Here is a 25,351-nt window from a genome sequence, read left to right on the forward strand (position 1 = left end):
TTCTACTCTGAGTACTTAAAAAGCAGAGACATCACCTTACCAACAAAGGTCCGTATAGTTAAAGCTATGGTTTTCCCAGTAGTGATGTATGGAAGTGAGAGCTGGACCATAAAGAAGGCTGATCGCCGAAGAATTGATGCTTTTGAATTATGGTGCTGGAGAAGACTATTGAGAGTCCCATGGACTGCAAGAAGATCAAACCTCTCCATTCTGAAGGAAATCAGCCCTGAGTGCTCACTGAAAGGACAGATCCTGAAGCTGAGGCTCCAATACTTTGGCCACCTCATGAGAAGAGAAGACCCCCTGGAAAAGACCCTGATATTGGGAAAGATGGAGGGCACAAGGAGAAGGGGACGACAGAGGACGAGATGGTTGGACAGTGTTCTCGAAGCTACCAGCATGAGTTTGACCAAACTGCGGGAGGTAGTGGAAGACAGGAGTGCCTGGCGTGCTCTGGTCCATGGGGTCACGATGAGTCGGACACGACTAAACAACAACTCTGAGTACAACATAACTGAATACTACCCAATGAGTTCAGTACTTCCAAGTAAGAAGGTGTAGCCTAAGACTTGACTCTACTAATCAAGTGATTAAATACATGCTGGAACCTAATGCAGTTAAGCCATGTGGGGACACCATGGGGTATGCAGCTAGATTTTACTCAGAGTGTACCTACTGAAATTAAGGAACATGACCTAAGTTCAGAACACTGATTTCAACAGGTCTGCTCTCGGTAAAACGTAACTGAACACCTCCCATAATTTCTCTGCCTCCTGGTCTGGTTTATCAATGTCCTAGTAAACAATGTTTGGTTGGCTATTTTGGAAGTGTTGCTTGCCAGCTAGTTTTCAAAAAACCACTGTGTCTTGCTCCCTCATGTGAAACCTCCGCTTAGAAGATTTGCCTTTGGCTTTTGCACACAGCTGCTTGCCAACATCAGCACCCAAGCATGCCATAAACTGGCAAACAGGCCGTGAGTGCAGCAGAGCTGGAGAACTCTTCACCATCTTCGTCAGAATCAGGGATGAGGAAGCTGAGGTATTTCAGATGTTGCTGGACAATAACACCCATCATCCTGGACCATTGGCGATGCTGGCTGGGACTGACGGCAGCTGGGGCCCAATAGGGAGGGCCACAGGTTCCCCATTTCTGCTTGGGGAAGGGCATACTAGGTAAGCATAGCACTGTGCAACTGAAAGTGGTGTACAGAGTCAAACAAATCAGAAATCCCCAAGGGTGCAAGTTCCCCTGCAGAATCACTGTAGACTGCTTCATTGACTTCTAGTAGCTTTGACTGCAGAGCTTTGACTTGCCAACAAAGGTCTGTATAGTTAAAGTTATGGTTTCCCCAGTAGTGATGTATGGAAGTGAGAGCTGGACCATAAAGAAGGCTGGTCGCCGAAGAATTGATGCTTTTGAATTATGGTGCTGGAGGAGACTCTTGAGAGTCCCATGGACTGCAAGAAGATCAAACCTATCCATTCTGAAGGAAATCAGCCCTGAGTGCTCACTGGAAGGACAGGTCGTGAAGCTGAGGCTCCAATACTTTGGCCACCTCATGAGAAGAGAAGACTCCCTGGAAAAGACCCTGCTGTTGGGAAAGATGGAGGGCACAAGGAGAAGGGGACGACAGAGGACGAGATGGTTGGATAGTGTTCTCGAAGCTACCGGCATGAGTTTGACCAAGCTGCAGGAGGCCGTGGAAGACAGGAGTGCCTGGAGTGCTCTGGTCCATGGAGTCACAAAAAGTCGGACACGACTAAACAACTAAACAACAACAACAAGCTTTGACTGCTGGGAGACTCAGGGCCCCCAAGTTACAGTGCCTTCCGTAACTCAAGCTGGCTTGGAGATTTGGTTCGCATTAAAGAACAGGGATGCCACAAACAGATGCGCTAAGCGAGCCGCATAACCCACATTTGTGTGTGTGCACAAAAGACAAAGCTGGCCCATGCACAATCGCTGTTAACGTAGGATTTATTCATTTTTTACATGTGTTTTTCATGTGAAGTCTCTTTTCACATTGCTGTATTTCACATTTCGGAAGGCAAGCATTTCAGTATATTCTTACCGAACGTTGCACAAAAAAAATTCAAAAACACTCTGGATATTTTTGTACATTTCACCATTCTGCATCTCCAATGGCTTTGGAAAAAACGTAGTCCTTTCCCCCAAAGCACATCACACCGTCTTTCAAGTAGAACTTCCATCTGTTCTTACTCCGCTGAACCTGGTAAAAAAAAAAAAAAAAAAGCAATATACTGAAGCCTTTAAATCCCACTAAAATAACAGTTGCTTTCCTTGGTAAGCAATGGGAAATATTGAACAATTAAAAACAATTCATGTACTAAAAGCAGAAGCACTCAGAAATATCTTCACTGCACACTTAAAAAGTAGCTTACATGTGGAACAGACAACCTTGCATGGCAGGAAGCTGTTCAGGATTCCAGACAGCCACACCTTTTTCCGGGGAAACTCTATTCCTTCCCACCCACTAGGCAGCTCCCATATGCAGCTCCCATCAGCTCCAGCCAACATGGCCAACGGAAAGGACTGAGGGGATTTGCAGTCCATACCAACCCACCCCCCAAATAAGCAGATAAAACGGCCTTAATTTATTCCTAGGTCCACTTCCCACATTTTTTGGTTCCAGCGCACATCTAAGTTGTTTGACTTAAGACACAAAGTGTAAATGCATCATACAGGAACTTTCATCAGGGATACATGATTGGTGCGGCTGCCTGTGGAAAAACTCCCTGCACAGCAAACCCAGGTCTGTGTTAGATGTGAACGAGGGAGGCAGTTACATTTTCCCCAAACATTTAACAGGGCTGGGAAGACTTAAATTGTAAAGGCCCATTTAACTAGCAAGCATTCTTCACTGTACCTTGTCATACTGGCATACAATTATGTTATCGGTGTCAAATACATCTGGTGTCTCCTGCTCACTGACATCGTCCCCAGAATTTAAAGGATCCTAAAAAAGGAAAAGGTTTCTTTTTTCCTGATTGGCATTGAACTATGTTTCTTAAATAACAACAACAAGAACTGGTCAACTCTGTTATGGTAGCAGCATTCCAAGAACACAAAGGGTTGATATAGTGGCGACTCTGGAATGTGCAAGTATATGTGGAATTTTGAGGAAGTGTTATGAGGAACCACCACAAAATACTGCCATAGGACGTGTTTGTTGTAACACAGGGGATGTCTCCATCTCAGTTTCTGCATGTGCAAAATAGGTGGGCATAGCATGCCTTTTCATGCAGGAAAAGAATGAAAGGGGAGAGATGTTTTTCATCAGTGCCATCACCCCAACAGGGGCATCACAATTGCTCATGTATGCAGTGCAGATCATGTAACTGGATGGCATGCAGGTGATTATCAAAGACTCAAAGTGCCCAAATCTGGATTGGCATAAAAGTTCACAAGTAACATAACAGGAATAAAGATGTAATATCTTCCCCATTTTGGTCCTCAAAATTGTTCTCTGATTCCTGCCATTTATCTACAGTGGTACCTCGGGTTAAGTACTTAATTTGTTCCAGAGGTCCGTTCTTAACCTGAAACTGTTCTTAACCTGAAGCACCACTTTAGCTAATGGGGCCTCCTGCTGCTGCCGAGCCGCCGGAGCATGATTTCCGTTCTCATCCTGAAGCAAAGTTCTTAACCTGAAGCACTATTTCTGGGTTAGCAGAGTCTGTAACCTGGAGCGTATGTAACCCGAGGTACCACTGTATTTCATAAAATTAATACACTGCTTGACTGTAAAAAGAAAAAGAAAACTGAAAGCAGTTTACATTGTGTGTAGTTTCAGCCTCACCCACAAATGTGGAAAGATCGTTATTTTCAAGTGGATCGAAAGCTTTACCTCCTCAATTATGTCAACCGAGGGTTCATCCACATCACTACTGCTGCTAAGAGATTGATTGTCTGAGGTACTGTTTTCACCGTCTTCTTCCTCCTCTTCATCCAGGACCTTCAGATCTTCAGCATCAATGATGCCCACAAGTTCCTCATCTTCCCCATCTCTTGGGCTTTCTATTTCTGCCTTGGGAGAAACATCACCTGTTCCATCCAGCTGAATTATCTCTTCAATATTATTGGCAATATCCTTCTGGGTCTGCAGATCAGCTTCCATCTGCACGCTAGTCTCCAGCTGGAAGGAAGATGTGTACTACACTGAAGACATGGGAGCATTTCCTCACAAACAAATGCCCACCACACTACTTCTGAAGCCTTGCCCTTCTGTCTATGGGAGAGGCTCACAAGATCAATTCAGACATAAGCATGCCATGACAACTATTATCCGTGTCAACTTCCCAGGGTCAAACCTAGGAGCGGGGCTTAGGAGGAATCTAAGATCCTCCTCCCAGCTTTCAATCATTGAAAATTTACAAAGATAAATCGAAATGAAATGAAACTATTCCACAAGCATACACTCATTTTTTAAAAAAAGCCTTCAGAAAGTAGTCCTTTATAATAATAATTTTAAAAAAACAGCAATGGGAATAATTCAGGGTAGTGCTAAGCAGATCACTCCATCAGCACAAGCATTTCTGCTTATGCGATGGAATCTCCCTTCTCTGCCCCACCCCTGCTGTTCCAGAGGTTCTCCTGACCCCCACATATACAATTTGGGGCCATGGGAGGAGTGGGGAATACTAACTGCCCTTGCTTAGTCTTTGTTCAGCACGCCAGCTCCTTTAAGTACCTCATTCTCAATTTTAAATGGGAAGAATATGGTAAATACCCAGGAGCATGCTTATTTCACAATTCTGCACACATCCTACGTTCTGCTACATTTTAAAAATCACATTTGCAAACAGTTTTGAACAGAAGAAAAATGGAAAGATATCCTTCAAAAGAAAGTAGGGAACCTGTGGCCCACCAAATGTTGTTGGACTCTGTCCCTGCTTTAAAATGAAAGAATTACCTCTTCAGAAAAGGAGAGGTTGGCTTCGTCAGAAAGGAGAGTGCTGTCGTCCAACTCGTTGCCCATAATTATCAGCTCAATTATATCGTTGGGATCCAGTGGCTGCTCAAGATTGACTGGCAATTCTGACCCATTGGGAGAGCTTCCTGCCGTCGCTTCTGTGGCCACCGTAGGGCAGTGTGCTTCAGATAATTTCAAGTCAAGAACAACTGCATTTGGAAGGGTCTCCAGGGAGCTGGTTGGTTGCTCTCTTACCAGAGCTCCCACTGCAGCTTTCCCATGACTCCCAATAGCCTCCTGCATGACAGCAGCAGCAGCAGGCAAGGTCTTCTCTTCCATTCCCACTTGCTGAGATACAGCAGGATTCAGGGCCTGCAGGTTTTCACTGGGTGCCTGATGAGAAGAGGCATTCGCCGGCATGGCACCAGCGGCAGCAGGCTGAGCTCCTGAGGGCTGCCGCCCGAGCTGTTGGAATATTTGCTGAACTGGATTCTGGAGGACAGTTGCACCTCCTGGGGCCTGGGTGACCACCACCGGCATGTTGACTTTATACAGCTGCCCTAAGAAAGAGAAACTGAATATTGTGAGTAGCCCTGTCTCCCTCAATGGCCAATCAGAACTGCTTGGGAAGAGAGCCAGAGGTGAGCCAAATTCCTTGGTTTGCCAGTTCTGCTGCCATTCAGCTTTTTCCCTCCCACAAAGTTTCATCCATCAACAGTCAGCTCAATGTTAACAGAAGGTTAAACACATACATGGTCCACCTGGGGCCCTCCAGATCTTTTTTCTTTTCTTCCATTAAAAACAAACAAACCAAAACCTTACATTTATATCCTCCCTTTCTTCCATCATGGAACATACATGCAGTTCCCAGATAGTACTCCATCCAGGCACTAACCAACCAGACCTGCTTAGCTTCAACCAGATAGTGGCTTCATGTGCCTTCAAGCCATAATCTGGGGTTGATCAAGAAGAGCCAGGTAGATGAGAGCTGTTACATGGATGATGGAGGGCAAACTAATGCCAGTGTACTGGAAGAAGCAAAGATCACCAGTGTCGAAGGAATGATTCTTCAACGTCACCTTCGTTGGACTGGTCATGTTGTGCAAACACCTGATTATCATCTTCGAAAGCAACTACTCTATTTTGAACTGAAAAATGGGAAGCGTAATGCTGGTGGTCAACAAAAGAGGTTTAAAGACTCTCTCAAGGCAAATCTTTAAAAATGTAGTATAAACACTGACAACTGGGAAACCCTGGCCTGTGAGCACTCCAATTGCAGAACAGCCTTTACCAAAGGTGTCATGGGCTTTGAAGATGCTCAAACTCAGGACGAAAGGGAGAAACGTGCTTAGAGGAAGGCACGCTTGGCAAACCCTCACCGTGATCAACTCCCACCCGGAAAATTATGCCACCACTGTGGAAGGATGTATGAATCCAGAATTGGCCTCCACAGTCACTTACGGACTCACTGTTAAGACCGTGTTTATGGAAGACAATCTTACTTCACCAAGAGTGATCACAGAAGAAGAAGAAGAAGAAGAAGAAGAAGAAGAAGAAGAAGAAGAAGAAGAGAGGAGGAGGAGGAGGAGGAGGAGGAGGAGGAGGAGGAGGAGGAGGAGGAAGAAGAAGAAGAAAGGAGGGTGGAGCAAGCTTGTTTCCTCCTGCTCCATAAGGAAGAACCTGAACCAATGGATTCAAGTTATAAGAAAGGGGATTCCAACTAAACCTCAGGAAGAACTTTCTGACAGTAAGAGCTGTTCAGAAGTGGAACAGACTCCCTCGGAAGGTGGAGGACTCTCCTTCCTTAGAAGTTCTTAAACAGAAGTTGGATGGCCATCTGTCATGGATGATTTAGTTGAGGTTCCTGCCTTCCAATTCTACAATTCTATGATCTACAATTCCATGAGTCTACAATCAGCTTTCATTGTGCAAACCTGAATTTATTGGGATGCAACTGAATCCCACCCAAAAACAGCAGCCACCTGGAAACACCGTGCAACAGTTCTTTTGTTCTTTTTTTATTAAACTAGTTTGTGGTGCAGTCTTTACCCTTAAAGCTTATCAATGGCCAACTTCCACATTGCAAAATCCTTACAGTCTTCCTCACACACTTCTTCAAACCCTGCCAAACGTATCAACCATGTTCCAAGCCTGCACCTGCTCTGCTTACCAGAAGCCGTCTGCAGAGTCACGCCAGCAGGTATTTGGATGGGATAGGCAAAGCCTGAAGGCAGGGTGAAGATTGTGCCGGCAGACCTGGAGGTGCCCTGAAGTGAAAGGAAGCCCGTCAGGAAAATTCAGTTAGATTTTGTAGATCGCAGCCCATGTTCTGTTCCAGTATCTCTAAAATATCCCCACCTCCCCATAATGGATCACTTGAACATGGCTGAGGGTCTTGATGGACCACTCAGGGATTTTCCTGCCTGCAGTAGCAATTGCAAAGTGCTCCGCAAAACTGTAGCAACTAGCTGTTTAGTGCTTCATAGTGGAGAATTTGTGGAATGTCTCATTGTTATCCGGAAACTCTAATCTTGGTCACTTTGAAAAATAAAGCTTTGCATTAGTATACAGTGGTACCTCAGGTTAAGTACTTAATTTGTTCCGGAGGTCCGTACTTAACCTGAAACTGTTCTTAACCTGAAGCACCACTTTAGCTAATGGGGCTTCCTGCTGCTGCCATGCCGCCAGAGGACGATTTCTGTTCTCATCCTGAAGCAAAGTTCTTAACCTGAAGCACTATTTCTGGGTTAGCGGAGTCTGTAACCTGAAGCATCTGTAACCTGAAGCGTATGTAACCTGAGGTACCACTGTATAATAATCCCAGGATCCTTTGAAGGACATGTCCTTGCGTCAGCCTTTCCTGTCCCAGTGCCCTCCAGAACTTGCAGCCTTGGCCAACCCTCCTCCTGAAGTTCACAGCAGCCAAGATTTTCACTTTGTTCAATCTGCCAGCTCATCATATGTTGCCTGGTTTTCGTCTGGAAACAGTCAGTTGTGTTTCTGTAGCCCTGAAACATTTCCCCAGTTCCCCCTTGAAGCTACAGCAGATGCAGAACAAGTCTAGACAGGGCTTGGTGGCTTGGAGCGCCTCCCAAGTGCTTTGCTAAATAGTAGTAGTAGTAGCAGTAGCAGTAATTTTTATTATTTTATTATTTATATTCTGCCCATCTGGATGGGTTGCCCCAGATACCCTGGACAGCAACCAACACATATAAATGCATAATAAAACATCAAACATTAAAAACCTCCCCATATAGGGATGTCTTCTAAAAGTAGTATAGTTATTTACCCCCTTGACATCTAATGGAAGGACATTCCACAAGGGAGGGCATCACTGCTGAGAAGACCCTCTGCCTCATTCCCTGTAACCTCACTTCTCATAGTGAGGGAACCGCCAGAAGGCCCTCGGCGCTGGACCTCAGTGTCCGGCCTGAGCAATGGGGGTGGAGACGCTCCTTCAGGTATACTGGGCCAAGGTAGTTTAGGGCTTTAAAGGTCAGGAGCAGCACTTTGAATTGCGCTTAAAAATGCACCGGGAAACAATGTAGGTCTTTCAGGACCGACGAGAACCTGCTCGCCATCTGTAAATAATCAGTCTCACGCCAAGATGGGTTGAAGAAGTCTGGCCGCAGCTCTCTCTAGAAGCTGCTGGAGCACAGCCTTTATTGTGTGTCCACGAAAAGATACAAATTCAAGGAGAGAGCTTTGCCTCAGTCAGCAGATAAAAGACAATACAATACATTAGTCTCATGTTCTCACACCAGACCACGCAGTTGATCATGTTATACTACGTGGACCAATCATTGGATGGCATGAGCTCTCCACGCGTTGATCATGCTTCCAAGCAATGCTTTCTGCTATGAAATCATCCTTGCAATAATAATCTTTTGCCCATGCTCTTATGGACAAATGACCATATTCCCACATCCCCTCTTTTCTTATTTATTTTATAAGAGGGAACCTTAAGCAGAATCATATATCTCATTACTAAGCGCCTATATTTTGCAACATAAATTCCTCTTGTAACCCCTGTGGTGGGTCTAGGTCGATACCACCATGCAGTACATTGGGCAACCAGAGAGGGCAAACATTGAATACAGCAGCACAACACAATAAATCCTACAACAAGCAAAATTACAATTAGCAAAATTTTTCTTAACCATGTTCTATTAGGCAACCAAGAAGAAAGCCATTCCCATGGATCAAAACCTTCGGGTGGGTTCAAAGGATTATGAGCTATCATTTGTTCCATATGATCAATAGTAGCGGAGATATTAGTCGATTGATCAGATATATACATGCAACAATGAGAATGAATTAAGGCACAAATTCCACCTTTGGAGGCAAGGATTATATCTAAAGCAAAGTGATGTTGAAGAACCGCATCTCTTATTTCTGACATTTCCTTGTTCATCATTTTTAAAGCCAAGATAGTATTATTAAACAGAGCCTCTGTCCAATTTGCTAATTTATGCAGATCACGATAATTCATGGCTACACCTAAAGAGGGCAGAAGAGACCTAGAGACAGCTGTCCCTATATATTGAGAAATAGGTGATTGTACTTCCTTTCTGTTATGCAAACGGACTGCTGGGAGTTTGTCCAATTTATACACTAGGGGTATGACTATTCCTAAAGTGCAGGTTCCAGAAAAGGCAGAAGGGATTTCTTTATAGGCTTTTGTGCCACAAAATAACCATAAATCAGATGGAAGCAAACATGTAGATCTGCTGCTTCTCTTCATCCAATCCAACCAATTATAAAAATCTCTACATGCAGCCTGTTGTTCATAAGTCATGTAGGACGTGACATTATTAACTAAAACTTTTGGCCTGCCACTCATAGTAGTAACATTAAGAAAACAAGAAGATCCATTAACATACTCATAGGTCCAATTACAATATGGATAATGACCTAAAAATTTACTGCTATCATGATTAAAACGAAAACAATGAGATGCTGTTTCCAGAAGCAACAAAAACACAGGGGGTGAATTTTTACGGTTATCCTTCAAATTATTGCTAAACTTATATGAAGCATTTATTGGAATACCATGTAATAATATACCAGATCTCTTTGATTGAGGAGGAATATGCATACACAGCCAGCAATCAGAAAAAATAAGTATAGAAGCAAAATGATTAATGTCCTTAACGTAAGTATTATTAGTCCAAATCTGATGATAAAGTTGAGGCTTCTGGGCCTTCTGCAAAAGAGTAGCACGACGAAGGCGGCACTTTACAATGTCCACAGAGGGACTCCATCCGTGTGAAATAGAATTGTTGGGCCAATCGGGACGATGCCACACTGGTTGCTTGGGGGGGCAATAAGGATGAGAATGGTAAATTGTTCCAATAGCCGTTTCCGAGCAACCTACGTGATATTTCGTGGCTCGATTATTGGCATGTAAAAACCACAATCCAGAAGAAGCCACACAACCATTTTTGCAGACACAGGAGCCCATTTGTCGTAAATAGGCTTCATTCACTGCTCCTCGTACTGCTGAGCCAAAAATCCAAGCCCAACGAAACGTGATGATGCAAATAGGATGGTCGCTGTTGGGGGGCAAAACCCAAGCGATGCCAGTCCGGCGAGGGCATCCTTCAAAGCCAGGTGCATTTCCCAAACAAGAGGCGGCAAAACTGTAATGATAAGTGGTGGTCAGTGTAGCACGCGGTAGGGACGAAGATGGCCTTTCAACGTGCCAGGAAACACTGGAACAGCTGTAGAAGGTGACTTTATCCAGGGCACGTCAATGTGGCGATGTCTCCAGCTGCAGGGCGGGTTGAGGTCAAAAGGCAGATTCCCACAGGCAGACAGTGTAAAATACGGTTGCAAGGCGCTGGTGTCTCCTTGGGCGAAGACGAAGTGAAGTTCAGCAGGCGTAAAATCCTTTCTGCCAAATACCCAGGGTGGCCAGTGTGAGATCTAAGATGTGCTTCATAAAATTGACAAGTCCTGGCCTGTATCAAAGATGGAGCACTTTGTGCTGGGGTGACATTGCTGTGCGATAGATTTGCACTGCGCATGAAAATGACCCACTTCGCCACATCCAAAACAGATTTTATCCTTGGCAGGATTCTGGGACACGATGGAAGTCAAAGCCGTGGCTAGAAGGCGAGCTTTGTGCATCTCAGTGCCTACTGACTGGCAGGCTTTAAGCATATCTGCAATGGCTATATTGGGAATTGTCATCAAAGGGTGTAGTGCTTGCTTACAGTCCTCATTCGCATTATCAAATGCAAGCTGGCGAACAATCACTTCTTGGGCTGCCATGTCTTGAACTTGCCGCTTAAGGGTGTTATACAAGCGATCGACAAATTGTCCATAAGGCTCTGTAGGATCCTGTCTGACGCTGCCCCAACGGCCATCTCGCTCATTTTTGTCATCAGGTACAGAAGACAAAGGTTCCTTTATGAATCTCAAATCAAACTGTTCGTGCCGGGCTGGGCCTCCCCCCGGGGCGGCAGGAACAATCACAGGAAAGAGATTAGGAGTTGTAGAATCAAAAGCCAACAACGGAGCAGCGGTGCGAAGGGCCTCTTGAAGTGGGGTGGAAGCGATGCCAGAAGCCTTGGGCAGAGGAGGTGGGGGCTTTGGAGGGACATAAACTGGTAGTTCCGAAGAAGGCAACGTGAGATATAGAGACGAAGGAGGGAGGGTAGGTGAAAAAGCCGGTGCAGCAGCCAGGAGAATATTTGCAGGAGTTAAACTCGACATAGCTTTGTAGACTTTACACCAGGCATGTAACACTTTGACATCAATTTGAGGATGGTTCTGGAAAAATTTGCCCTATTTTTTCCCAGTCCTTCAAATTCCAAGTGCAATCCTGGGGATACCAGGGACAGTGGGCGTCCAGGTCTTCTATGAGTGCCTTAAGATCGGCATCCTGGACAACAAGGTTGTTACTGGCCAAGAGAGACTTAAGTTCATCAAAAAAACTTCTTCTGTGGTGCAGAAAGAGATAGCTCCATAATAGCAAAAAGGGCGGGAGCACTCACCGGGGATCCGAAGTGGATGAAAGACGCGTCTGAAACCCGTGCCGGACGAGGTGAGTGCTGAGAGGGCCGCAGCCCTGAAGTCCGAAATCAGTCGAAGTCCGAAAGAGACTGCCCCACAAAGGCAGAAGGACAGGGAGCGCTCACTGGGATCCGAAGCGGATGAGAAAGGTGTGGTGAGCGCTGGACGATGAGAAACAACGTGGAGTCCAAAGGTGGTCACACGGGGCACCAAATGACGAGAACCCGCTCGCCATCCGTAAATAATCAGTCTCACGCCAAGATGGGTTGAAGAAGTCTGGCCGCAGCTCTCTCTAGAAGCTGCTGGAGCACAGCCTTTATTGTGTGTCCACGAAAAGATACAAATTCAAGGAGAGAGCTTTGCCTCAGTCAGCAGATAAAAGACAATACAATACATTAGTCTCATGTTCTCACACCAGACCACGCAGTTGATCATGTTATACTACGTGAACCAATCATCGGATGGCATGAGCTCTCCACGCGTTGATCATGCTTCCAAGCAATGCTTTCTGCTTATGAAATCACCTTGCAATAAACTTTTGCCCATGCTCTTATGGACAAATGACCATATTCCCACACAGGACCAATGGTATAGGGTCCTGGCAGCCGCTCCCAGTCACCAGTCTAGCTGCTGCATTCTGGATTAGTTGTAGTTTCTCGGTCACCTTCAAAGGCAGCCCCACATAGAGTGCATTGCAGTAGTCCAAGAGGGAGATAACCAGAGCATGTACCACTCTGGCAAGACAGTGTGCGGGCAGGTACGGTCTCAGCCTGCGTACCAGGTGGAGCTGGTAGACACCTGCCCTGGACCTGCGCCTCCATGGACAGCTGTGAATCCAAAATGACTCCCAGGCTGCGCACCTGATCCTCCAGGGGCACAGTTACCCCATTCAGGACCAGGGAGTCCTCCACACCTGTCTGCCCCCTGTCCCCCAGAAATAATACTTCTGTCTTGTTGGGATTCAACCTTAATCCGTTAGCTGCCACCCACCTCCAGACACTCACACAGGGCATGTTGCAGGAGGGTAATGTAGAAATGACCCCACTGTAGAAAGTTGGGTTTTACATTTGTTGCTCTTCCCACTTTTGCCTCTGGTGCTGCCCAGCCCTAGCGTTTGGCCTTGGGAAAGTTGCCCCAAATGCAGCCCTTGGGCTGCAAGACGTTGCCCACCCTCCTACTGCAAATTATCCTCCTGAGTACGTTATTAGAGTGCAGATTGTATCCAGACTTGCACATCTGTGACTGGACAAAGGCTCCATCCATTCACATGGAGAGACAGGATCTAACTCCTCTTTGCTTTGCAGCAACAAGCACCACCTCCCATGCTGTCCCCCACAATCCTATGGGACAGTTTTTCCAAGGGGCTGCAGGGGGAGACAAAATTGACGAAAATCACTGCCTGCTGTCTTCCTCTAGCACTGGCGGGAGTCTGTGATGTGCAAGCCTGGACCCAATCCATCGTACAGACAAGCCTAGCAAAGCATCAATTCAATACATAAATGGCAAGTTGCTTTCAAATGCTTTTAGGAGACAAGCTATTAAATTAATACAATAAATGAAATAAGGGGAAACAATCTCAAATGTACCAAGAGAAGGCCACATCTACAATTGGGTTTAAGGTGGCAGACAAAAGTAGCGTAATGGTCGTCGTCCCCATCCCCAATTGATACAAAACTCTATAAAAACGGACTGGGCATCTCTATAATTACTGGTGTTTGCAATATGAATGCTGATTGCTTGATTACAATTGACATTTTTGCAAGGCTATTTATCATCACCAAAGATTGTTAAACTGGGAAACGTTGATACTGATATAGAATTTAAGGTTTTTGCCTTTGAGGGGGATAAGAAAAATCATAAGGCAGTGCTAAGTCTACATACAAGTTCGGCCGCCGCCACTGCTGATGTCGGAAACTGTTGAATTCCTCTGCCGGCAGCAGCACCTAAAGGAATATCGTTTAAATAACAAATGTCACAAGGGCTTCATGTAAAGTTTTGAATTCTCCTGCACGGTGATTCCTCCCACTGCATATGCATCACCATTAAGCCCTGACAAAAATCAGCAGAGGCGAGAGGCTGGCGTCAGGGAGCGTTCCCAGACAACTGCTTTATTAAGCATCCATCACAATTTGTTTGCAGGGAGATTAGGCCCTGCTGGCTATTTAATGAGCATGCCTTCTGATTTGTCTGCAGGGAGGTGATATGATGTTGCACCAAAACAGATTATCACCCCACACTTTCCAGCACATCCCCCCCTCACTTTCCTTCTTGCAAAAAGTCCAACCTTTTGGAGAAGTGAGCTTGTTGCACAAGACCTCCTAATCCACGACATTTGCCCAACTGGAAAACTAGCTGGTACGTGATTGAATCCCACCCAAAAATAGCAGCAGTCATGAAGCACCCTTGGTGTTACAGTAAGGCCTCAAGTATTCTCTTTGTTTAATCCGTCATCAAGCCAGCACCACACTTTGACTTCTGACTGCAATTCATTCAGAGCACTCCTACGCCTCTCAGTTTGTATATAAATCCCACTCTCTTCAAAGGGGCTTAATTCCAGGGGGAAAGGTAAAGGACCCTTGGACAGCTAAGTCCAGTCAAAGATGACTATGAGGTGCGGGGCTCATCTCGCGTTTAGGCCAAGGGAGTCGGTGTTCGTTCACAGACAGATTTCTGGGTCATGTGGCCAGCAGGACTAAACTGCTTCTGGCACAATGGAACACCATGACGGAAACCAGGGCGCATGGAAACACTGTTTACCTTCCCAGCGCACCGGTATCTGTTTATCTACTTGCACTGAGATGCTTTCGAACTGCTAGGTTGGCAGGAGCTGGGACAAAGCAATGGGAGCTCACCCCATCGCGGGGATTCGAACCGCCGACTTTCTGATCGGCAAGCCCAAGAGGCTCAGTGGTTTAGACTCAGTGGTATAGAACTGCAGCCTGTGCCTCACAAGGTATTATTGCCGAGCAGGTATCCGTTAGTAAAAGTGGAAACTGCAGCTCCTTTCAAAACTGACCAACAGCCACGCTGGGGCTGATGGGAGCTGGAATGAAGCCAAATATGGAGGGCACCATGTTGGCTCTGCCTGGTCTAACCCAGCCTTGTCTACCGAGGGGCAGCCCTTCTCTGCCATCACATACAACCATCACATACAAGGATTGAACAAGGGTTTTTCTGCAGGCCAGATGTACGCTTCCCCAGTGAGCTACCCACAGCCACCACTGTGAAGTATCTGCAGAGAGAGACCGTTCATCAACCTGTTGTCGTCTGCAGGGCTTGGTGGAAGTTGGGAGGCAGGTGCAAGGTGAATTGGGGAGGAAGGTGGCTGTGGCGGAAGAAGCTTTCCGTTGCTTTAGACTGCATCACTTTCGTTTCCCAGCGCTGCAAGAAAAGGAGGTTTGAATAATAAAACCACACACACATAAAGGTGAAAAGATCTCATTTAAGCCAGCTGATTTTTCCACTCCCCGTCAGGATCTAACATAACCCGTTGGCTTTATATATTGTTGAGTTTAGCCTCCTCTGTCACTGTGGGTGGGCCTATCACTATGGCTATGCTAAAATAATTACCTGGTGCGTGATAATTGTTCATTAATGAATAATTGCAGGGTGAAACCCAGGAACAGCAAAGAGCTGAGTTTTCCATGGAAGTCATCTGAATAACTGGGGTACGGACTTAAGACTTTGTATTAGCTGCTTTTAGGGGATATGGTGCAGAATCGGTGATTAAGCTACCTGCTTTGGGGGGGCGTTTTTGCTTCTACTATGCTCTGCTGGTATATTTGTGAACAAACCAATATTATAGAAATACAGAGAGATTCTGGTGTGCATGCTCCCTCTCAAATCTGTAGGAAACTAAACAACATTGCACTATCCCTGGACTCTATTCAAGAAAGCGGGGAGCATCTAAAATTATAATAAGCATCCTCGGTGCTATTTTTCTAGAAAAAGAGGTGCCAGAACTCACCATGAACACACCTCCCTTGTTCTCTTAGAAAGGCAATTGTGCCCATCTGAGAGGTGCTGGAACTGAGTTCTGGCAAGTTTCGGCTGGAAAAAAAAAATCCTGACCATCCCCGACCATCATGCAAGAACCAGAAGCATGATCTTTGTGAAGAAATTGCAAGACAGAGCACAACAAGAGCATAAACTCAGCTCAGACTGTACTTCAGAACCCAATAACCGGAATTTTGATTCTTAGGGGAAATTCCACATCCTACCATTAACTAAAAAATGAAGATAGATATGACTCCCTTTTGCCCCTGTGACACAGACAGATGCTGTCAACTCTAAATATGAACTAAACTGGTAATCAGTGGCAAGCAGTGGTAGAACAGCAATGAGGAGCTGAAGAGTTTTGGGGATCTCAACAGCTTGCTCACTAATTTGGCCTTATCTGCTTATCTGGTGAATTTCTCTTTTATTTATTTGGCACTATTGACATACAGCAGCCCAGGACATCTTATTATCATCCCTGCTGTGAAATAAGTGGTGGGGCTTTGTCCCTGCCCCACCCTCCACTGCACCACTGGTGTCAAAGGAAAGTGTTTGGGAATTTCTGCAGAAAACAGGAATGCAGGCTACTCAGACCAGACTAGGAATGGGAGAAGGAGAGAGAGGGAAACTGCAAACCAGAGCCATTCAACTAACCCGCTTCAGCTCTTTCAGGACCTGCTCATCGACCCCTTCTTCCGCAAAGACATCCTGGACAACTTCAATCACATCATCGATAACCGATTTGTAGAATTTAGGCTGTGCGGCACATGAATCACAGAGGGGGGGAAGAGTTAAAAGGAGGCTCCCTGTCTCTGTGTGCTGCAGTTCCGTGAAAGAACATAGGAAGATGCTGCCTTGCACCACGTCGGACCACTGACATATATCTAGCTCAGTTATGTCTACACTGGCCGGCAGCAGCAGCAGCTCTCAGGGATTTCAGACGGGGTCTCCCAAACCTGCCTGGAGGAATGAAACTGAGCCCTACTGCATACGAACCAGGTGTTCTGCCACTGAGCTTCGCCCCTTCTGTGGTACTAAAGAGGTTTCATTGGGTCCAGAACTTAGGAATCTCCCATTTTCCCTTTCAAAACATTCACAGGTCTGGCCATTGTGGCTGTAAAACAGGGTTTAAACATGGATGGGCAATGGCTGGTGAAGTCTCAGGAGTCCTAGGTATATCTCAGTAAGATCAGCAGCGCTCAGGGTGCTAAAGGAGAGGGGGAGTGGTCTTGCACCCGGGTCCTGCTTGCCAATTTCTCCCCGGGGAATCTGGCTGGACATCCAGCAAGCTCTTCCTGTGTTCTTAAAGCAGCCCTCCCCACTTCTATGCATGCATGGCCCACTGTGCCCAGTACTGTTTCATTTTCCAGATAAGTGTACATGGGACTGCAACCTCAGTTCAACTTCTGCCCGGTCCGTTCCAAAGCTGTTGGCGCAGGTAAACACAGTTCTTTCCTTTGGCCGTGCAAAATGCCCAGTTACGTTAAAGTCACCGCACACCTGGAGTATGGGATGTATTGGGTGTGAGGGGAGCGGGGCTACCTGTGGGGGAGAGTACATCATGCTCCTTCTGGAGTAGTTTGCCCACCTTTGGTCCCTACCCTGCACTCAGCTCTCACCTGCGGCTCCTAGAAGCTGTCAGCATGAGACAGCAGCCTTATCTCAGGAACGGCTTTGACTGCCCGGCTAAACCAGGTGAGGATAGCCGATGGGAAGTTTTCAATGTTTAATGTTTGATTATATTTTTGTATATGCTAGAAGCTGCCCAGAGTGGCTGGGGCAACCAAGTCAGATTGGCAGGATACAAATAATAAAATTATTATAATTATAATTATTATTATTACTACTACTACTACAGTGGTACCTCGGGGTAAGAACTTAATTCATTCTGGAGGTCCGTTCTTAACCTGAAACTGTTCTTAACCTGAGGTACCACTTTAGCTAATAGGGCCTCCCGCTGCCGCCATGCCAGTGTCATGCGATTTCTGTTCTCATCCTGAAGCAAAGTTCTTACCCCGAGGTACTATTTCTGGGTTAGCGGAGTCTGTAACCTGAAGCATCTGTAACCCGAGGTAAAGGTAAAGGGACCCCTGACCATTAGGTCCAGTTGTGGCTGACTCTGGGGTTGCGGCGCTCATTTCGCTTTATTGGCCGAGGGAGCTGGCGTACAGCTTCCGGGTCATGTGGCCAGCATGACTAAGCCGCTTCTGGCGAACCAGAGCAGTGCACAGAAACGCCATTTACCTTCCCGCTGGAGCGGTACCTATTTATCTACTTGCGCTGGCATGCTTTCAAACTGCTGGGTTGGCAGGAGCAGGGACCAAGCAACGGGAGCTCACCACGTCACGGGAATTCAAACCGCCAACCTTCTGATCGGCAAGTCCTTGGCTCTGTGGTTTAACCCACAGCGCCACCCGCATCCCAGGTACCACTGTATTATTATTGGTCTCAAACCCTCAGCAGGTTAGGGACTTTCCCTGCATGTGAAGACAGGCTTCAGAGGATTGAGCAAACAAGACCGAAAGTGGATCCGATGGTCAAGGAGGTGATTTTTGAATGTGCTGTCGAAGGATGCTATCGAAGGAAATGAGGGGCTAATGGGGCTCATCAGCCTGGCAAAGTAGACCATCGAAGAGAAGGGAAACTCTGGTCCTAAACTTCCGCTGCCTTGTGGCTATACCCATTCATTAGAAAGGCTTCGGGAGTAAACCTCAAGGAACAAGCCATACCCTCCTGCAGCCAAGCTGGTGCAACACGTCTTGCTCTGCTTTCCTTTGGACCACATCAAGGAGGCCAAAAGGAGGGTCTTTTTGTTTGGGAAGCCCTGGACTTCCATACTTCTCCTGGTATGTCCCACGCAGGACCTTACAGTCTTCAAACAAAAACATCTTGGAGGTCCCAGGCCACAGGGAGGTTAGGCTGGCCTCAACCAGAGCCAGGGCTTTTGCAGCTGTGGCCCCGATCTGGTGGAACGCTCTTTCACAAGAGACTAGGGCCCTGCGGGAGTTGACATCTTTCTGCAGAGCCTGCAAGACAAAGCTGTTCCACCAGGCCTTTGGCCAAGGCACAGCCTGACCTTTAGTAATCCTCACAGAACTCTAGCCCAATGGTTGCCATTAATTTGATTTGAACTGATTTTAGAATGAATTGATTTTAGAATGCTGTATTATTTAATTGTTGTTAGCCGCTCTGAGCCCGGCTTCTGCTGGGGAGGGCGGGATATAAATAAAATATTATTATTATTATGATATACATACCACCCAGGCTTGCACCCCAGGGAGGTCACTTTGGTGCTGCTAATGGAACAGTTTGACTTCACCCCCCAGAGGCACATTCCACTGTCTCTCAAGCCATACAAATGCCATAACCCCACACCTGTTCAGCACAGAAGCAACACAACCCAGGAGGGAGTGAAGGGGACATAAGTTTCTCTCCAGGCCCCCATGCATTCACAGTAAGTCATGGTGTGGCTTGGTGTGACGTGCAAAGCAGGCTATTAATTTCACATTTTGCCACATTTCCCAGCAAATAAATGTCTTTGCAACATTAAGCTTGTTTTCCTCACTTCTTCTTTTTTTTTTTTTTTAAAGTGCTTTAAATGTAAAGCTTGAGAACCTTCCCCAGAATACATGCAAACTTGTGTTATCGTCATTTCTAAAATTTCAAGACTTTCAAACTAGGTCAGATTTCCCCCGAAAATACATTACATTAATTTCAGCACAGGCTTAGTTTAGTGCTGTTAGGCACACGCCCACAAAACATTTATTCTAATAACAGAAGCTTTGCGAGTAATCTCCCGATCTTGAGTTTTAAGATAAGCACGTTAACAATTTGGGTAGCATCGACAAATTTAAAACCCGGCACAAAGTTAACACCAAAAATAAATACATGTCTGAAGCGTGACAGCCCCTCGAATTAAATGTTCCATGTGCGTTTTGTTCAAACAGCAGGTTTATAAGTTTGCTCTTCTAAAATATCTGTGCTCTGGAGTAGCTCAGGACTTCATGGCCATCATGAATGGAGGCTGGACTGCTCAACAGACAGTGGAATGTGCTACCTCCCTTCTTGGCGATTCTGAATTCTGCACTGTGAGGGGTTGGACTAGATGAGGTCCCTAGAATGGCCAGTGGCCCATCTAGTCTAGCATGCTGTCCTCACAGTGACCAGTCAGGTGATTCTGGGAAACCTGCCAGCAGGAGCCAAGCACAAGGGCAGTCTCCCCTCCTGCAGTTTCCAGCAACTAGTAGAATAGTAGAATTGTAGAGCTGGGAGGGTCCTCTGGGGGTCATCTAGTCCAGCCCTCTGCAATGCAGGGATTCTGCTCACAGCCAACCCTGAGTGGGCACGGACCACCAACCACTAACCCATTACACAAAAGCTTTACTGCTTCCGCAGAGCACAGCCTCTCTCCTCCATGAATTTGCCCAATCCTCTTTCAAGCTGGCAGCCATCACTGCATCTTGTGGAAGTGAGTTCCAAAGTTTAACCATGTCCTGCGTGGGAAGGAAAACTTTTCCTTTCATCCATCCTGAATCTTCCAACGCTCAGCTTCGTTTGATGCCTGTGAGTTTTAGTGTTATGAGAGAGGGAGACAACCTTTTCTCTTGTCCACTTTATCCGGAAACAGTGGCTCATGTTCTCCTGTCCTGTCCCCTTTATAAAGATCTGAGGAATGAGATCATCACCCCACTCTTACCATCCCAGGCCGCCCATCTGTGGCCACATTGTTCTTTCTTTTATCAGATCAAAATGATCAGACAACAGCAAAGGTTGCCAGGGCCACTATTTGAACGATTATCTTGGTCATTTGATTGCCCTTTTTACCCATTGTTGTCTTTTTAATTGTATATATTGCTTGTTTTATGTTGCTATGGCCATTGGCTAATGTGAATAAAGTTTATCTATCTCTTGTCCACTTTCTCTGTGCTGTGCATAATTTCACTAACTTCTATCACGGAAATCAGCCCTTAGTGCTCACTGGAAGGACAGATCCTGAAGCTGAGACTCCAATACTTTGGCCACCTCATGAGAAGAGATGACACCCTGGAGAAGACCCTGATGTTGGGAAAGATGGAGGGCACAAGGAGAAGGGGAAGACAGAGGACGAGATAGTTGGACAGTGTTCTCGAAGCTACAAACATGAGTCTGACCAAACTGTGGGAGGCAGTGGAAGACGGGAGTGCCTGGCGTGCTCTGGTCCATGGGGTCACAAAGAGTTGGACACGACTAAACGACTAAACAACAACAACATCACGTCGCCTCTTAGCCACATTTTCTCTAACCTAAAAATGTTCCAGGGCTTTGGAAGAAGAGGTAGCTGAAGGCTGCCTCCATTAGCAACATTCAGGGCAGGGAGTGAGATTAGGACCCAGGATGTAAAATATGGACCAAAAGAGTAACCCTGCTGGGTTGGCCAAAATTTCCAACCAATCCAGCATTCCTGTTTCCCAAAATGCTTTCAGGAATCACTGAAGCAGGAGCTGAAAACAACAGCCCTGCCCTGGCTGCCTTTCCCATTCCCCACCACCGGTGCACATAGAGGTTTAAAGGTAGACTGCCTCTCAACTTGGAAGCTTCATTGCAGTAGCCTGGCTTTAAAGTGCACCAAGAGACCATTATTAGCCTGACTAGTTCTTCCTAGCCATCCCTTTCAAAACGATGTAAATCGAGGCGGTGGTGGTGCCCTATACTAACATGATGGGACGCGGGTGTCGCTGTGGGTTAAACCACAGAGCCTAGGGCTTGCCGATCAGAAGGTTGGCGGTTCAAATCCCCACGACGGGGTGAGCTCCCATTGCTGGGTCCCTGCTCCTGCCAACCTAGCAGTTCAAAAGCACGCCAAAGTGCAAGTAGATAAATAGGTACCGCTCAGGCGGGAAGGTAAACGGCGTTTCCGTGCGCTGCTCTGGTTCGCCAGAAGCGGCTTAGTCATGCTGGCCACATGCTGGCTATACGCCGGCTCCCTTGGACAATAAAGCGAGATGAGCGCCACAACCCCAGAGTCGGACACGACTGGACCTAATGGTCAGGGGTCCCTTTACCTTTATACTAACATAACACAACAGAAAGGTGATATATACCACCTCTCTAACACGGGGTGCTTTGATGCCAATCTCTTGGGGTTCGGTTCAGTTAAATGCCCGGAGGACTGGGGGTGCGTCTTTAAAAGAAAAATGTACTGTTTCTGCTCCCCCGATCCAGCGATTCTTTTAAGTACCACCCAGAGCCTCTTAATGGGTCTGCTCAAGGGAAGGAATTTGGGGAACCCCTCTGCTAAAGGACACACACACCCCCAAACACAGCCAGGCGCATTAGCATCCTAAGAGGGAAGGGGGGATGTCTGTAAGCCGGCTAAACCCAGGGTCTAAACGTGCCTGGGCGCTTCCCTGAGCCAAGCTGAGCTTCTCCCCCCTATTCCCAGCCCCCCACCCCAGCTTTTCGCCCTCACCACGGGGTTGCCATGAGCCATCTCTCCTCGCCCTCTCGCAGCTCGGCGGCCACCGCCTAACGCCCGTCCGCGCGCGCCCCCTGTCGGTTCCCGAGCCAACTGCCGAGCATCCGGTCCCGTTCGCCCCTCCGCTGGCTGCCGGCGCCCTGGGAGGGAGGTGTCAATCAGAGGGGAGGTTTCGCTGGAGATGAACGGTCGGTGGGGTGGGACATGGCTGGACCTAGAAGCTTTTATTATATATATATATATATATAATAAAATGTTTGCTGAGTTTTGCATGCACACGACCACAAAACGTGTGTTCGTGGCATTTTTTAAGAAATGGGGCGGGGGGAGGTTGGGGGAAGATTTTTTAAAAGGGAAAATTAAAGGGAAATAACCAAAGGCGTGTAATTATAATTTGAATTCATCTCTGGAATACCTTTAACACCGGTGCATTCTCCTCATACCTCTGTGCATAGAGTTGGAAGGGACCCCTGACCATTAGGTCCATTTGTGGCCGACTCTGGGGTTGCGGCGCTCATCTCGCTTCATTAGCCAAGGGAGTCGGCGTACAGCTTCCGGGTCGTGTGGTCAGCAGGACTAAGCCACTTCTGGTGAACCAGAGCAGTGCACAGGAATGCCGTTTACCTTCCCGCCGGAGTGGTACCTATTTATCTACTTGCACTTTGACATGCTTTCGAACTGCTAGGTTGGCAGGAGCAGGGACCGAGCAGTGGGAGCTCACCCCGTTGCGGGGATTCAAACCGCCGACCTTCTGATCGGTTAAACCACAGAGCCACCCACGTCCTGCATAGAGTTGGAAGGGAACCCCAACTGTGGAATCTCAACGAAAGCATCCATGGCAGAACTTTCTTGTTCAGTGTCCCATCCTCAGCTGTGGGACTTTGAGAGCATGTGAGGGGCTGCCAGGGCTTGCCTTCGTCCTTTGGTGGCGCCTGACCTAGCTGGGTCAGTAGAGCCTGAGACTCTTCATCTCAGGGTTGTGGGTTCAAGTCCCATGTTGAACAAAAGATTCCTGCAGGGGGTTGGACTAGATGACCCGGGGGCCACTCCCAGCTCTACAATTCTATGATTCTGTGACAGACTTTAATAATAATAACAGTAATAATAATAATAATAATAATAATAATAATAATAATTTATTTATACCCCACCCATCTGACTGGGTTTCCCCACCCTCTCTGGGCAGCTCCCAAAAGAAGAAGAAGAAGAAGAAGAAGAAGAAGAAGAAGAAGAAGAAAGCGATAAAAGATCAAACATTAAAAACTTCCCTAGTAAGCCACTAGCCATACCACCAAGCACCAACCAGGCAATGACACCTGAGGAGACCACATTTGGGCATTGTCTGGGGACTCCAACTGGGGGACAAAAATCCAGGAGGCTCTCCCCTGGTGGCCCGGTGGCAAAGAAGGACCCCAGCTGCCAAGGAAAAATTGTCACTATTATTTATTAAACTTGTATACATCCCTATCCCCGCGGGTCTCAGGGTGGTTCACAGGAAAAAATAAAAATATGCAAACACAAAACATACAATCAAAATAAAACAAAAACAACCCAACAATCCTTCCCCCCCCACACACACTTTTTAACAGGGCATTGGATGTCGATCAACCAAAGGCCTGGTTAAAGAGGAACGTTTTTGCCAGGCGCCTAAAGGTGTATAAGGAAGGTGCCAGGCGAGCCTCCCTAGGGAGAGCATTCCTCAAATGGGGAGCCATTGCAGAGAAGGCCTGCTCTCCTCTTGCTATCCTCCAGACCTCTCTTGGAGGAGGTGCGTGAAGAAGGGCCTCAGAAGATGATCTCAAGGTCTGGGTCTGTTCATATGGAAAGAGGCGGTCCTTGAAGACAAGGAGGAAATAAAAAGTCAAAGAGAGCAGAAATGAGGCCCCAGTGAGACAGGGAACAGGAGGTCTGGGCATGGCGGGAGAGGAAATCTGAGGCAACTGTGGGAGGAACTGACCATCCCTGGGACTTACTCCTGAGGAGACCAGACTGGATGGTTGCTCACTAGGAAGAAAGAGCTGTGCTGAAGCACCCCCCAGGAAGGAGAAGTTTGTTGAAGGACCTGGTATTGGGAGGAATCTGGGCCTGAGGTGAAAGCAGATATTGTGAGGCAGCTGTTCTGGAATAACACCTGATGTACAGATCAGTTGTGAGCTGGTATCTTTGGCAACCCCTCTGCCACGTGGCCTGGAGAAGGTATGGAACATGCCTCCTTGGACATCCCTTGCCCAGGGATGCAACACACAGCAGACGAATGTTAGAGTCAAGCTTTATTGGGAGGGAGAAATATAGCTCAGAACTGCCTACAATAATTGGCAACAGCTCTCCAGGATTTAAGAAAGGGGTCTCTCCTTCCTGGAAATGCCAGGGACTGAACATCTGCATGCAAGGCTCTCTGCCCCCAGAGTGACAGCCCTTCCCCAAATGTGTTTCCTGCACCTTCCGCATAAAATGCTCTCGGTATTGGCTTAGCAAGCCATATAAAAACAATATAATTAGTCAATAAAAAGCAGCCAACAACAGGCAGATAAAACCAAGTCACTCAATAATAAATAAGACAGAGCTAAAAACTCACACGGTGAGTTTAAAAGGTCTAGGAAATTGCAGAAGTCTTGAAAGATCTTAAAGGCACAGGAGAATTAAAGTTCTTGCCAGGCTGCGAAGAAAAGATTGCCTGTTAATTACTGCAGGCCAGACTGCCTGTTGCTACAGGGGCTGTTTCATAAAGTTGGCAATGCCAGCTTCAGCCAGTTCTGAATCTAGGCTGTTGAAGAGGATTATGAACAAGGTGGGGAGGGCTGAATCACCTAGAGACAGTGATGATGTTCATTTTTCGGGCCCTGCATGTAGACAAATAGCTCACTGTCAGAACTGGGTTGTGTGCAGATTTGAGGGGGGAAACATACATGGAATTCTGAACAAAAAAATGAGGAAGGGCACACAGGTCA

General features: G+C 46.8%; 1 protein-coding gene across 1 annotated transcript; it reads right to left on the reverse strand.

The window, feature by feature from the left end:
• Positions 1-1,959: 1,959 nt before the first annotated feature.
• Positions 1,960-22,529, reverse strand: GTF2A1L (general transcription factor IIA subunit 1 like). The gene is made up of 9 exons (XM_079968812.1): positions 22,398-22,529; positions 16,604-16,705; positions 15,211-15,334; positions 13,835-13,896; positions 7,104-7,200; positions 4,934-5,493; positions 3,869-4,156; positions 2,888-2,977; positions 1,960-2,230 (listed from the first exon to the last, which is right to left on the reverse strand). Exons 1-9 carry the CDS (start codon positions 22,416-22,418, stop codon positions 2,123-2,125), a joined length of 1,452 nt encoding a protein of 483 aa, XP_079824938.1. The 5' UTR covers positions 22,419-22,529; the 3' UTR covers positions 1,960-2,122.
• Between the last annotated feature and the right edge of the window lie 2,822 nt (positions 22,530-25,351).

Source organism: Podarcis cretensis (assembly GCF_951804945.1).
Source record: "Podarcis cretensis genome assembly, chromosome: 3".
Taxonomy (NCBI): domain Eukaryota; kingdom Metazoa; phylum Chordata; class Lepidosauria; order Squamata; family Lacertidae; genus Podarcis; species Podarcis cretensis.